The sequence below is a fragment of the Ptiloglossa arizonensis genome, chromosome 5 (genome assembly GCF_051014685.1).
Source record: "Ptiloglossa arizonensis isolate GNS036 chromosome 5, iyPtiAriz1_principal, whole genome shotgun sequence".
NCBI classification, from domain to species: domain Eukaryota; kingdom Metazoa; phylum Arthropoda; class Insecta; order Hymenoptera; family Colletidae; genus Ptiloglossa; species Ptiloglossa arizonensis.
The window spans coordinates 4,422,336-4,435,866 of record NC_135052.1 but is presented as its reverse complement, the minus strand read 5'-3'; the positions used below and the strand labels follow the sequence as shown (position 1 = coordinate 4,435,866).

At 49.2% G+C, this 13,531-nt stretch overlaps 1 protein-coding gene across 19 annotated transcripts in view; it reads left to right on the top strand.

Annotated features, from left to right (window-relative positions):
* Positions 1 to 13,531, top strand: part of LOC143146994 (uncharacterized) — a 284,039-nt gene that overhangs the window by 21,255 nt on the left and 249,253 nt on the right. For all 19 annotated transcript variants that reach the window (XM_076311775.1, XM_076311774.1, XM_076311790.1 and 16 more), the window contains one exon: positions 5,516 to 10,686. In XM_076311775.1, coding sequence (XP_076167890.1) covers positions 5,550 to 10,686 — 5,137 coding nt within the window. In that variant the 5' untranslated portion in view covers positions 5,516 to 5,549. The remainder of the gene's footprint in view (positions 1 to 5,515; positions 10,687 to 13,531) is intronic.

Here is a 13,531-nt window from a genome sequence, read left to right as displayed (position 1 = left end):
ACGCGCGAGAAACTGCACGTAGATCGGCCCGGGTATACATTACGCGTACACAAATTCCTTCATCTCCGTGTCGACCGGATCAAAGTAGTTGCAAAACTTTGGTAACTAATAGCGCGGCAATTTCTCACGTTCGCCACGATCGACGGCGAAAGGTATACTTTCGATTTTATCCACGGTTTTCGACGATCGTCGCGGATCTCGAGTATTTTTCGTACCGTTCGTCGATCCAGCTGCGCGGGTACGCGCGGACAGGGCACGAGCGTGGTTTACGTAATCGATGGCGACAGCGCGTACTAGATTTTTACGATCCGAGCGCGCCTCGTAAATCAACACCGACGTATTCATTTCAGTAGCCAATATTGCGTTTCTCCCGCGACTTTCTGTTCCGCCGGTCGCCACGCGTCTTTTCGCGAAAGATGTCTCGAACGCTTGTTTCAAAATTGTTTTCGTCGCTCGCGAGAAACACATGCGTAGATACGCACGATCGAAGCGGAAGAATCGCGTCGTGCTTCTCTTCGATCCGTAGGAAAACGGCGCGGTAAACGCGGGGGCAACGAGACCGCGAAAACGTTTTCGCGCGGTCAAAGGAAGGGGAACGGGAGCGCGAAAACCGCGAGCTAAAAAGCGAGCGGAGCGTTGGTAGGCTCGTGCGCGCTCGGTCGCGTTTCGGCGCGCGGTGTCGCGAGGATCGCTCCGGAGGAAATCGACGTTACGGTCGTTGCACTTTGCGGCTTCGCGGCTTCGCGGCGATGGATCTCGTCCGTTTGAACAACGAAGAAAAGACGACGAACCGGCTCGTGGGATCGCGAGTTCTCCTGGTGTAGTTTCGGTTACGAGTTTCGACCGATTTAACGCGGTTCTCGATGTTGCACGCGCGAAAACGTAAACGTAGACCGTGCCGCGTACGATACACGGCGTGTATATAGTAGGTACAGCACGGTCGAGGCTCGTTTCAGCGGCGCGAAATAGGAAACCGAGCGAGCGCGACGCCGGGCGACATTCTTTCGGCAATAACGAGGCACGAGTCACGTAATATGGAAGTCGAGATGAACGCGCGTACGCACGTATGCACCCATGCACCCATGCACGCATGCAAGTACTCGCGGACCGAGATCGGTTTCTCGTAATCAAGGTAACGCGACACCGCCGCCGCCGACCGCGGCAGATATTATCCCGGCGCCTGCATAGCGCCTCGAAGCGGACGCGAACCTTTCGCTTCGGCCTCGAACAACACCGTTCGGTTTTGCGGCTCGTTACCGGGAACGCGGAAATTTTGCCTCGGTGCGACGAAACGCGACGCGAGTTTGGTAAGGGCCCTGTAAAAATTGGCAATCGTTGCGCAAAACATCGCGGAATATACGAGAGCGACGGATCGATTATGGTAGTCGCGAGGTGCGTTTTGACTACCTACGTGGACCTCGTGAAGGTCTGGATCGGTGCTGAACCGTGCCAAAATCACGCATAATTAGATTTCAAAGTATAATTCCTGAGAATTTTATAAATAGGTTTATTATAAGGAAAAATGTAGGTTTGGTGTAAAAAGGTTAGAAGTCGTTATAAAAATAGAGATTTGTTACAGAGAAAAGAAAAATCAGACGGATCGATTATGGTAGTCGCAAGGTGCGTTTTGACAACCTACCAGGACCTCGTGAAGATCTGAACCGTGTATAAATAGATTCCAAAGTATAATTGCTTGGAATTTTATAAATAGGTTTATTATAGAAAAAAAAATATGTTTGGTGTAAAAAGGTTAGAAATCGTTATGAAAATCGAGATTTGTTACAGAGAAAAGGAAAACCAGCATATTTAGAAAATAAATAGTATTTGTTCGTATCCTGCACAATTTTGAGAAAAAATTGTATTTATCGAACGACAAAACTTATCGAACAACCTATCAGATTCCAAAATGTAATCTTTCTCTTCGTATTTCATGAATAGGTTTATTACAGAGAAAAAATATAAAAATACAATATCATTGTAACAAATTTATAAATTGTTATTAAATAATGGATCTGTTTGGGTGAATGCAACAACAACTGTTCGCCATTCGCATAAAGTTAGGCGCTATATTACCGGATACGCGAGAACTCTGCGTATTGTAACAAACCGGACATTACAATCTGAACTTTTGCGACAGGATTTGTTACAGAGAAAAGAAAAGAAGAAGCGTATTTGGAAATTGAATAATATTTATTCATTTTCTGCACAGTTTCTACGCAAGATCGTTGACACTCGGTCATTCTGAACGTATGGAAAGACTCTTGAAATACTGCTCTATTGAATGTCTGAAAGACGACTAACGTAAAAACAGCTAACGTCTGTGAAACAAGCGACTTTTACTCCGAATGATCATAAATTACTTTCCGCCGACCTGGAGGCTCGAGTGACACAGATGTGCCACCAAGCCTTCCCGATCGGTAGAAGTTTTAGTTGTCGTAAAACTTGGGTCTCGAGTGACCCACATTCGTCCTGCGAGGGTCAGGCGGTAGGGTTTGCTCGACTCTGACTCACTTCGACGAAAATCCAACCAAAAGTGTTTCAATCGCGCTACTCTCGAACCCTGTACTCTCACACGCAATACTTCCCTTTCGTTCTAATTCTTAACCCTTTGGACTCGAGAGGAGATCCTCGATCACCACCTAATTCAGTGTACTATTTTCTATCCGGAAAAACTTCGCGGTGTTGGAATTCAAATTAGAATTTAAATATTACGTTCTCGTAGAGTGTAAACGCGCGTATGCAAAGTATACAAAAATGTTTCATTCCGGATTAATTTTACGACTCGAAGGATTTTCTCGAGGCGTCGGTTTCCGGTAGTAAAAAAGCCTCGAGTGCAAAGAGTTAACCTCCCTCGTTCGATGTATCTGGTAAGGTTCAAAATAATTCCTCAATCTGACGCCATTTCGATTGCTCGTCTTTCACACTTTAATTTACACTTTAGCCGCAAAAAAGAGTCCAATTTTTTGTTAAGAAATGAATTTTTCTAATGCAGTTTCATAATAGAATAATAGACGTAGAAGAACCGATAAAAATTTTTGAAAAATGTCGTATAGTTTGTGAGAAATATAATGTCAAATTTGGAGTATAGATGGTACTTTTAACGGAAGACATAATGTTAAGATTACAAGTAACCGATAACATATGATGAAATAAAATTCTAATAATTTAATTATATACATCAAAATGAAGTATGTAATATACATCGAATCAATAATTTTGTTATTGTTTCGAATAAAACTCTCACTTAATTAATTCAAACTCTTATTTAGTTCAGGTTCGTCATTTTATTTATTGACTATTTATTATCTCTGCGAATTCAGACTACTAAGACGTAATAAATAAATTCGATATCTCCTGGATACTGAGATATACGTGACAACAAAATACAAAAGTATGACAATTGTTTAAAATATGTATTCAATAAACCGAGTCTACCATTTTGTCTTCAGCAATTTTTATTTCAGATTGATCAGCACTGATCAGTCAGTGCTTCCATATTGATGTTTTATCATTTTTTCCGGATTTTGCCGGTTTCTAATCATTGTGCGCCATTTTGTTTTAACATTTTTCCTTTCACGCTTTGGAAACACTTCGTTCGCTCGTTTATCTCAAACACTTAACATTTTCTCTGAATCACACGCAAGATTATACGTTTTCGCACATTATCACATAGAGACTGTCTCAATCGTTAGCATTAAAGATTGCGATTTTTCGCAATTGGCCTGAATAATTCGCGCGCGTTCTTTCACTGTGTACTTCTACACGATTAATTCTCCATCCGTGTAGATGACGTATGTCAAGTTTCAGGTTAATCGGTTCGACGTTTTAAAAATAGCGCGAAATTGAAATCGACCGGTGATGATTGGGACGCCCCGTAAACAATCGAAGATACTGTATGTCGTTGGTCGCCAAAGATCGTTTACAAGATCTACGCGAAGAAAACACTCGAGGATTCGAGGAAAAACCAACAGTCTTATCTGTCATGGGACGATTGTTCGATAATAAATCATCTTCACTGATTTGCTCGAAATTTCGCGTACCGTTAGATTTGATAATTTTATTAGTTTCTTCGTAAACTCATTTCGTTTTCCAAAATGGAGAGTATAAAATTCGATAAAATGTTTATACACTCTAAAAAAAGTGTATTTCATTTTCACCAAAAAAAAAAAAAAAAAAAACGAAATGAATTTTCGAACAACCCAATATTTACGAAAATCATCACAGGGACAGAGTTTTTCGATACTGGAGGCTTTCTAAAAGGGTTTCTTCGTGGATAAAATTTGTCTCCAGGTAAACGTTTCGGATAATAGATAAACTTTCGGTGCATTACTCGTCGAATGAAAATGAAAATTTGAATTACGGGATAAAATATTTCGCAAGGAACGCGTAAAAGTCGCGAATAAATCGCTCCAGCTTTCGAGCTGGATCGAGTAACAAACACTCGTGGATTCTGCGGGCCAGGGAGCAATATCGAAGAAATTATCTATATGTACACAGTATATGTATACTTTCTATACCGAATGTGTTTGCACAGGAAAATGTATGGGAAGGAAAATTCTATTTGTCCGTTTAATTTTTAACTTTATCGCCCACATGCTCGCGGAAGATACCAGGATCTGGTGATTTTCTCATCTTCGACGTTTAACATTAGAAATTTACAAATGGAAAGAACAGCCCGTTTCTTAACGAAAAGATTAGATTATAAATGAAATTATTCGACGAGCACGAATAATAAAAGCACGGATAACGGAGATTTTACCGTGTTTACGTACGAGTGTGGTTCGAGTGTAAACTGGAACTTGTTTTTATAGATGGATGGAGGGAATATTTTGGCAAACCAATAAAGGGTTATTTTTCTACACGGCATTCGTTTCCGTCCGTGGGTCTTTGACAGCGTATTGACAGATTTGTGCAGCCGATATCGCGAAAACTCGCGCACCGAACATCGGAGGCAATTTCGTTTATATTCGAAACCACCTCTGTATAAAATGAAAAACGAAATTTATAAAACGTTCGTACGAGCCGACGGAACGTAATCGCGTGTAACGTTTTCTCGATAAATTAGAGAGAGAGAGTTCAACGAGGCACGGTTGCTCTCGGTTGAGCTTCTCGTCGATTCCGAATCGTTCGAATCGATCGTAAACGCGTAAATCCTTAAAAATTTCGTCGCAGGGTGCATTCCAACCGCGTTTCCTCTCCTATGCGCAATATTAAACCCGTAACGCGGTAAACCCGGGTACCCAGGAGAAATTATTTTACCCTACTGCGGGGAATAGGGTTATTGTAGGCACGGAGGTCGACCTATTTGGTATTCTTCTCCCTTTGTCGCGTTTTCAATAGCTCGTTTAGTTCTCCCGCGGTACAAACGAGCGTGTTTGTCTTACGCGCGTATTATCGCGAATTTGTAGCTGCGAAGGCTCCCGTCGAAAGTAAACGCGCAAATAAACAAAACGACGGGGAACGAGTAGGCATAGGAACGGACACGAGAGAATGTTCGCATGGTTTTGCATTTTAGGCGCCGTTGAGCGGTGATCCGTGGGACGCGAAAGATGGAGGCGGCGAAGGAAGTCGACGCCGCTGAGGAACCATCGAGAACGGACGTGCAGCTTGGCAAGAAGGAGGAGCCCGGGAGGATTCGAGTCCTCTCGGTCGACAAGCTCACCGTCGAGAAGATCGTCTTGGAGTCCTCGAGCGGATCCCGAGAAGTGCTCCTGACGAAAAATGAGAGTTCCAGGAAACTCTCGATAAAGTCCGAGCCGGGAAGGACGCTACCGACGCGAGCCAACGAAGAACGCAACGAGTCCACGGACGTCAAGTATCGCGCCTCGCTACCGGAAGACGCGTTCGCGTCCCATTCGAGCGTGAACGTGTCCGGTAACGCTCGATCGAGCGAGAAAATCTCGAAAGCGACCGATACCAACCACCACCAAACCGCCCGTAGCGTCGAGAGAAGGATCAAGCCGATCAAACTTACCAAGAGTCCTTCCATAGGTGGTATCGTGGTCACGGGTTTGAAATCCACGTACCCTGGTAACGCGAGGAACAAGATTCCACCGAAGGTACCCGAGAAACCAACCGCGAGGAACCTCGCTCTCTTCGCGCGTAACGAGAAGGAGATCTCGGTTGTTGACTCGAAACACGACGAGAGGTCGATCCTCGCGAGGAATCGGATCCTGGACGAAGTGTCTTCGAGGAACGTGACGACGAACGTGAACGTCGAGTCGGTTGAAGTCGCGGAGCGTAAAGAAATCGACGAGAAACCCGCCGTGGAAACGCGCGAACGGATCGCCGAGAAACAACGAGAGAACATCGAAGAGAATGGGGACGATACAACCCTCGAGGAGATCACCGCGAAGGATCGTTTAGAGAAGAGTCAGTCGAAGATCGAGGTACTTCAGCAGAACCTGAGCACCAAGATCGACGCAAACACGGCCGAGAAGTACAAGAGGAGGTTGCTGGAACTGCGGGCGAGCTGCGCTCTGAAGCTGCCGGTGGTCGTCGACGCGAACGCGAACGTGAAGCTCGTCGGTGATTTCGCGTTCGACAAGGAGTTCCTTCGCAGGCACAATCTCGACCAGAGGTTGAAGATCGAGGAGAACCGGGTGTTGGAGACCGATCTGGATCGTGTCTCGAACGGTGAACGCGGCGACGAGGAGTCCAACGAGAGGATCGTCACCGAGAGGAGCGCCAAGCCCAGTTACAGCAAGAAGGTATCCGAAGTGGAGAAGAGGTGGTCCGGGGAGTTCCTCGAGAATCGTTTGGAGCGTCGTTCCTCGGAGTCGTCCAAGTCCTCGTACGTCGAGGAGTTTGGTAGCGTTTCCTCGAGAGAGAGCGTGGGAGAGGAGCACGTCACCGACGCGGCGTTGTTTCTCGAGCAGGGAAATCGTCGGACGGAATCCGAGGAGGGTGGTGGTCGGTCCTCGATCGACGTAGACGGCAGACAAACTTCCGAGGAAGTTCTCGCGGACAGTACCGACGTCAGCACGGTCGACTCCGACTCGTGTCTCGAGGACAGAATCAAAGCGGTGGACGAGGACATCGACGAGACAACGGACGAGACCGTCGACGGAGCCGATCGACGACAAGTGGAATTCGAGCGCGCCAATCGTTGGATAGAGTCGATAGTCCCTTCGAAGGACCAATTCCACGATCGAAGAAACGAGGGGATCACCGATCGCGACAAACGCCAGCTCGGAAAACCTTCGAGCTTCTATCGGGACGCGGGACTCGGCTCGACGGATTCCATCGACTCGTCGTTCGCGACTCGGAGTCCATCGGAGGGGGACGGATACGCGACACTGATAAGAGAATTCACCATGGAGACGAGCGCGATGGCGGCCGGTTCCTCGCGAGCCAAGAAGGAGGAGAAACAGAAGAAGAAGCTCGGTCTGCGTCGACTTCTGCCCGGTTTCTTCTCACCGAAGGACTCGCGAAAGGATTACAAGAAAAAGGAGTCCAAAGAGCGTAAGAGACAGGACGATAGACACTTCGCCCGGTATCAACAGAACGGGAACTACACCAGGTCCCCGGACACCATGAACTTGAACGAGGACATCAAGAGGAACGTGAAACTTGACAACAGTCTGAACGGGTCGATCATCGAGGAGAGGCTGGACGAGATCAAGCGGGAATTGTTCCCGGATCAAGGCCCGATAACCAGCACCCCGGACCATCTGGCGCGGGACGACGATCAGAATCTTCTACGCGATCATCGAGCCGGACCACCGCGATCCTACACCACCGACTCGAGTCTCAGCTCGATCGCACCGGACGAGAGATGGAACGAGAGGAACAACGCGCATCTTGGTATATCCCCCGACATCAGGAAGTTCGAGCAGAGACAGAAGCGCGAAGAGTTCGGGCAGAGGTACGGGCAACTGGAGCGCAAGCACAGCTTGCAGGAACCGAACCACGCGACCCGCTCGTACTTCTTTCACCGAAATCACGGACCTTCCGGTCGTATCTCGGCCCCGCCTAGCGAGAGGTATCTGGTACGACCCAGAGCGATACACCCGATCGACAGACCCTTGCCAGCGATCCCTCATTCGCGCACGGAGCTGGCCAATTACGAGAACTATCTCGAGGAGCTCGAGGAGATACCGAGCCAGACACCCAGGTACGGGAAGAACGCGTACGCGTACGGTCTGACCGCAGATAAGTCCACCTACTCCAACGAACCGGGTCTGTACGAGAACGACAACGCGTCCGGGCTGATACTGAAGTCGGTCTCCGCTCAGGTGAAGATCACGCGGCAGCCGATAGTGAATCAAAACCACAGAGCGCCTCTGGTGGGCAGATCGCCCAAGTATCCATCGTCCGGGTCCAGCCAGAAGTCCGGTGACTACGCGGACTCGAGTTGCACCCCGAACTCCAGCCAAAAGAGCGAGTTCTCGCCTTCGAGCTCGAAGAGCGGCGAGTACTACTTGCACTCGCCGCGAGACAGCGGCTCGCCAACCGGCAGAGACTTGGACGACGATTGTCGCCGGGAGGGTATCTACGAGAACGAGAAATCGCCCTCGAGATCCTCCACGCGTTGCATGGACGAGCGGATCTACGACGAGAGTCCCTCGTCGGCCTGCGAGGATCGCGCCACACCCACAAACGTCGCCAAGCAGCTGGACCGCTCGATGGAGGACTCTATGGAGAAGAGGGACGCGACGCCGAATCGGAGTCCCGCGAAGAGTTTGCAGATAGCCGAGAAGCTCGACGATCCTCAAAGACACGAGCAACCGACCAACCAATCGGTTGGACGCAGTCCGGCGAGTTCGCCGAGCGGTAGCCAAGGTAAGACGGTCCCGTCGCCGGGTACGCGGGCTCTGCCGCCGTTGCGAAGGAGTCAACCCAACGAACAGATCCTGATTGCCTCGCCGAAGCGAGAATCGCCGTACGAAACACGGATACCTCGACCATCGAACGAGTCCAGACGTTACGCCGTGGAGTCACCCGTGCACATCACCAATTCCCCGCGCCGACTGCAAACGGTGAACTCTCTGGACCAGCGTGGCCAAGAACCGAGCGCGAATCCACGGGAGGATCGGTCCTTCACCGGGACCAGAATGGCCAATTTCTCGGGGCAAGGTTCGAGCGCGAACTTAACCGCGGAACTACAGCGTCCAGAGCCCATTTACGGTCACAGGGGTCAACCGGTACCGAATCAACGATCCACCTATCGGGTGAACGCGCAGAAGAAGGACTGCGAGGACAGGGTGGCCTGGGTCCAGGGACGGGCGTCCTCGCCGGCGAAGAGTCCCCAGAAACGCGGCGATTCCGCGAGAGGAGACGTCGAGAGAAACGGTACGCGGACGGAGAAGTCCGGTAGATCTGTGGATCCACAGCCAACGGAGAGTCAACGTCCTAGGCAAGGTCACGGGATTCAGTCCCAACGTCCCGTCCCGTCGCACGCGTCGGAACTTCAACGATCCAGGATCCCCTGTCAAGAGAAGAGTCAACCGGTCGCGAATACGGGACACGTGGACTCGCCGCGTCCTATTCAGCAACAACCGCAACAACAGTCGCTGCAACCAAGATCCCTCGAGGAACCGGTGTACGTTCAAAGAGTCGCGGAACCCGTATACGGGCAAAGAGGTACGATCGGTGGTGCTCTGTCCCCGTCGAAGCAACAGACGCGACAACACTTGGAGGCGTTCTACTGGCAACAGAAGGCGCTCGAAGCGCGCCGTAAGTCCGTTGCGACACCGGCGAGCGCGAACCCGAGGCAAACCGCGCGAAAGATCGATTTACCGGAGGTCAGGGAAGCGGTGTATTGGCAGCAGCTCAAGAAACTGGACGAGGAGCAACAGAGGCGGATCTACGAGCAAAATCTGATCGGGGACACCGCGGTGGCTCCCGGTGGATCGAAGAGCTCCGGGAGACCGAGCGGTTCGAGGCAAGGCACTATACGGAGTCCCGCGACCACCGATCTCTCTGTCTCTATCCCTATCGGGGATCCCGCCTCCTGGGTGGACGATCGTCGTCGACCCAAAGCGAATCCCACCGGGAAACCGCCGTTGATGCAGAGTCAAAAGGGTCAGAATCAGCCGGTGTTGATCGTCAGACCCCAACAGGCTATCCGTGATCGTCGCGAGGTAGCGACCAAGCCTTTGGATCCCGCGAGACTCGAGGCGCAGAGGTCGAAGAGCGCGTCCCCGCATTTTCATCGCGGCGACGCGCACCAGACGGTCCCGCGAAAAATCGAGGGACGTTCGATTTACGAGGAGGAGGCCAGCGACGTCGATGGGAAAACCGCACCACCGCCGATATTCAAGCGAGGTAGTCTCATAGGCGGGGAGTCCGTGGAGTACGGTAGCGTCGGAGGCGCGAAGAGAGTCAGTTTCTCGAACCAGTCCACCGTTGGTCCCGATTTGGCCAGCGGTAGCTGGCCGACGAAACACGGCACCGCGCCGGAACCTCCGACTCGAAGACACAGAAGCGAGGACAGCACATCCGACACCGACTCGGTGTTTTATCATCAGGACCGTTGCGACGCGCCACAGTGCACCGACGTCGCCGAGTACGACGCAGACAGACCGTTGCCACCGCTGCCCAAAGATTCGCCCACCAACGCGACCAGACCCGCTGTCACCAGGAACAACGCGTACGGAGACCTAGGATGGAACGCCAACCCTGACCCCAGACGCGCTACCAGCCCGATCGCCGATCAGGTGCAGCAGATGCTTCGCCAGAAGGGTGAGTGACTTTATACTTGTTCCTTCGAAACTTGGGTACGAACAGTTTCGTCCTAGCGATTGGCGCGCGTTTAGCAGATATCGCGGTGTGTTTTTTATTACATCGTCTTATTTTGTGAACTATATCGTCGAAGCATCTGCAATATTCGAATCTGATAACTCTTTATGTGGAAGTTTGAGTTTCCTGCTTCCCTGAGTGGAATTTAGAGTTTGCTACTTCCCTATGTGTATGTCAATGTTCCCTACTTCTCTATGTGGACGTTAGAGTTCACTACTTCCCTTTGTGGAAATTAGAGTTTGTAACTTCCCTATGTGGAAAGTTAGAGTTTGCTACTTCCCTATGTGGAGGTTAGAGTTCACTACTTCCCTTTGTGGAAATTAGGATTCGTAACTTCCGTATGTAGAAGTTAATGTTCGCTACTTCGTTATGTGTAAGTTAGAATTTGCTACTTCCCTATGTGGAGGTTAGAGTTCATTACTTCCCTTTGTGAAAATTAGAGTTTGTAACTTCCCCATATGGAAGTTAGAATTTGCTACTTCCCTATGTGGAAGTTAGAGTTCGCTTCTGCCCTTTGTGGAGGTTACAGTTCGCTACTCCCCTTTGTGGAAATTAGAGTTTGTAACTTCCCTATATGGAGGTTAAAGTTCGCTACTTCCCTTTGTGGAAACTAGAGTTCGTAACTTTCCTATGCGGATGTTAGAGTTCGCTACTTACCTATGTAGAAGTTAATGTTCGCTACTTCACTATGTGTAAGTCAGAGTTTGCTACTTCCCTATGTGAAGGTTAGAGTTCACTACTTCCCTTTGTGGAAACTAAAGTTCGTAACTTCCCTATGTGGAAAGTTAGAGTTTGTTACTTCTCTATGCGAAGGTTAGACTTCGTAACTTCCCTATGTGGAAGTTAAAGTTCGCTACTTTCCTATGCGGAGGTTAGAGTTGGCTATTTCCCTACGTAGAAGTTAAAATCCCGATGCTTCGCGCCGTAACAATTTATGGTCGTAAAACCCATAGATGGACCAGATACGCACGAAAGGCAAGATCCTTCCTCGGTTGTTCACGATCACGGTGTGCGTAATTGCGCGTTCGCTTACGTTTTCGAATTATTTCCCGGCGATATTTCTGCGCGTTGCAACCGTTGTTATAGGAAACAATCGAATCGCATTTCGACAGTGTCTCGAGCGCCGCGTATGGACAACGGTTTCAAAAATTTTCTCGTCTCGATGTACAAACGGTTTTACACACAAGACAATACAACGGGTCGGGTCGGACTCTGGATACCGGCACGTAGGTCGGTACATCGACACCCCGCTTTAAGGGTTAACCGTAGGGGTAACCCGAAGGGATCTGTTACGATCTCCATTCGCGTGATTGATTCGACGCGAGGCGGTGCACCGATTTGAATCGTATCGACGCACCTTCGATGCGCAGTCTTAGTTACGAAAGTCGATTACGATAATTCCCGCTTCCAAGCGACAATGGGGTAGTTTGTTCGCTCGAAAGCGAGGTGAGTTGCGATTTGTACATCGAACGATGGATATTGAGCGCGGAAAGGAAGGGAGCGAGAGAGACAGAGCCGTAGCGCGCGAGCCTCGCACTACATGCGCACGATGGCCCGAAATTTCCAAATGACGCGCATCAACGTATCAATGACCAATGCAACGTCTGCGTTTTTATATCTCTCGTTGCGTCTTGAATGTCAACGATGAATCGACTTTTCCCGAGAGAACGAAATCTGTTGCCCCGATAATAAAATTGTCGCTTGGAAGATAGAATTACTGTAATCGTACAAATATTGTCTTCGGTATACTCGCAGCGACTAATGATTTTCTACATTGTACCTGAACAAAGTCGAAAGAACTCAAACCCAAGTCCCTCGAAAGATTATCTCTTTCGATTTACTTCGCTCGATTTTCGACAAATTTCCGAACTTCGAAATTGTATTTCGTAGGAAAAAGTCCACGTTTCTAATCAATTCCGTTTCGTCCTCGTTCGTTCGCGCGTCACGGAGATTCTAAGGTCTAACGACGTTTTCTTCAGGCGCCAAATCCCGCGTAGAACGCGTTGAATAATTCGTCGATCCTTTCACCGATCGTCGAGTTGTTCGCGTATCCCCCTTCTGCTATTTCCTCGCTCTATGTTCCTACCAGATCGTAATTTTATCCGGACAAGGTGCGAACCGCGCCTCGCTGAGCGGCGTATGACCGTGCATTTCAATGAGCCCCTTAAGGCAAACCGAGCAGCATCGCATCGCATCGCGTACAAGCACGTTCCTGCGCGCGGCAGACAAATCTCGCTCTTACGACTTAAGCCTCTTTCCGATTCAACGCCGCTATGGTTTCGTGTACCAGTGTACGCGTGCCGGGTCTTTCTACGGGAATACGATTTCGCGAAACACCGGGAACCACCGCGTTTCTCCCGCGACTCGTTCGTCCACATCATCGACCGCCTTTGTCGTCTTCCGATGAACGGTTGCAAACTCGAACGCGAACTCGGGAGATTACTATCGTTATCCGTAAACGTCTCTTATCGCACACGTGTCGATCAACAACGCGAATACGTAACAAACGAAAACGAAGAGTCGGTAAACACTGTCGTTGAAACGTAATCTCGAACGTTCTCCGAAACGGTAAAAATAAAACGACAATATCCAGCGATGGGTAAAATAACGGAAACGTGAATGAAACGCGGACTGGGTCGAGTCGTTGGAAAATGTCTGTCGGAGGAACGACACGTTTAAACGAGGTAACGTCGAGAAGAGGAACATCCTAATATTCTCGCGAGAGACCTTGATTTATTAAAAAAAAAAAAAAACACTTCGAACGGGGCAGATTTTCGTCGTTAAAATT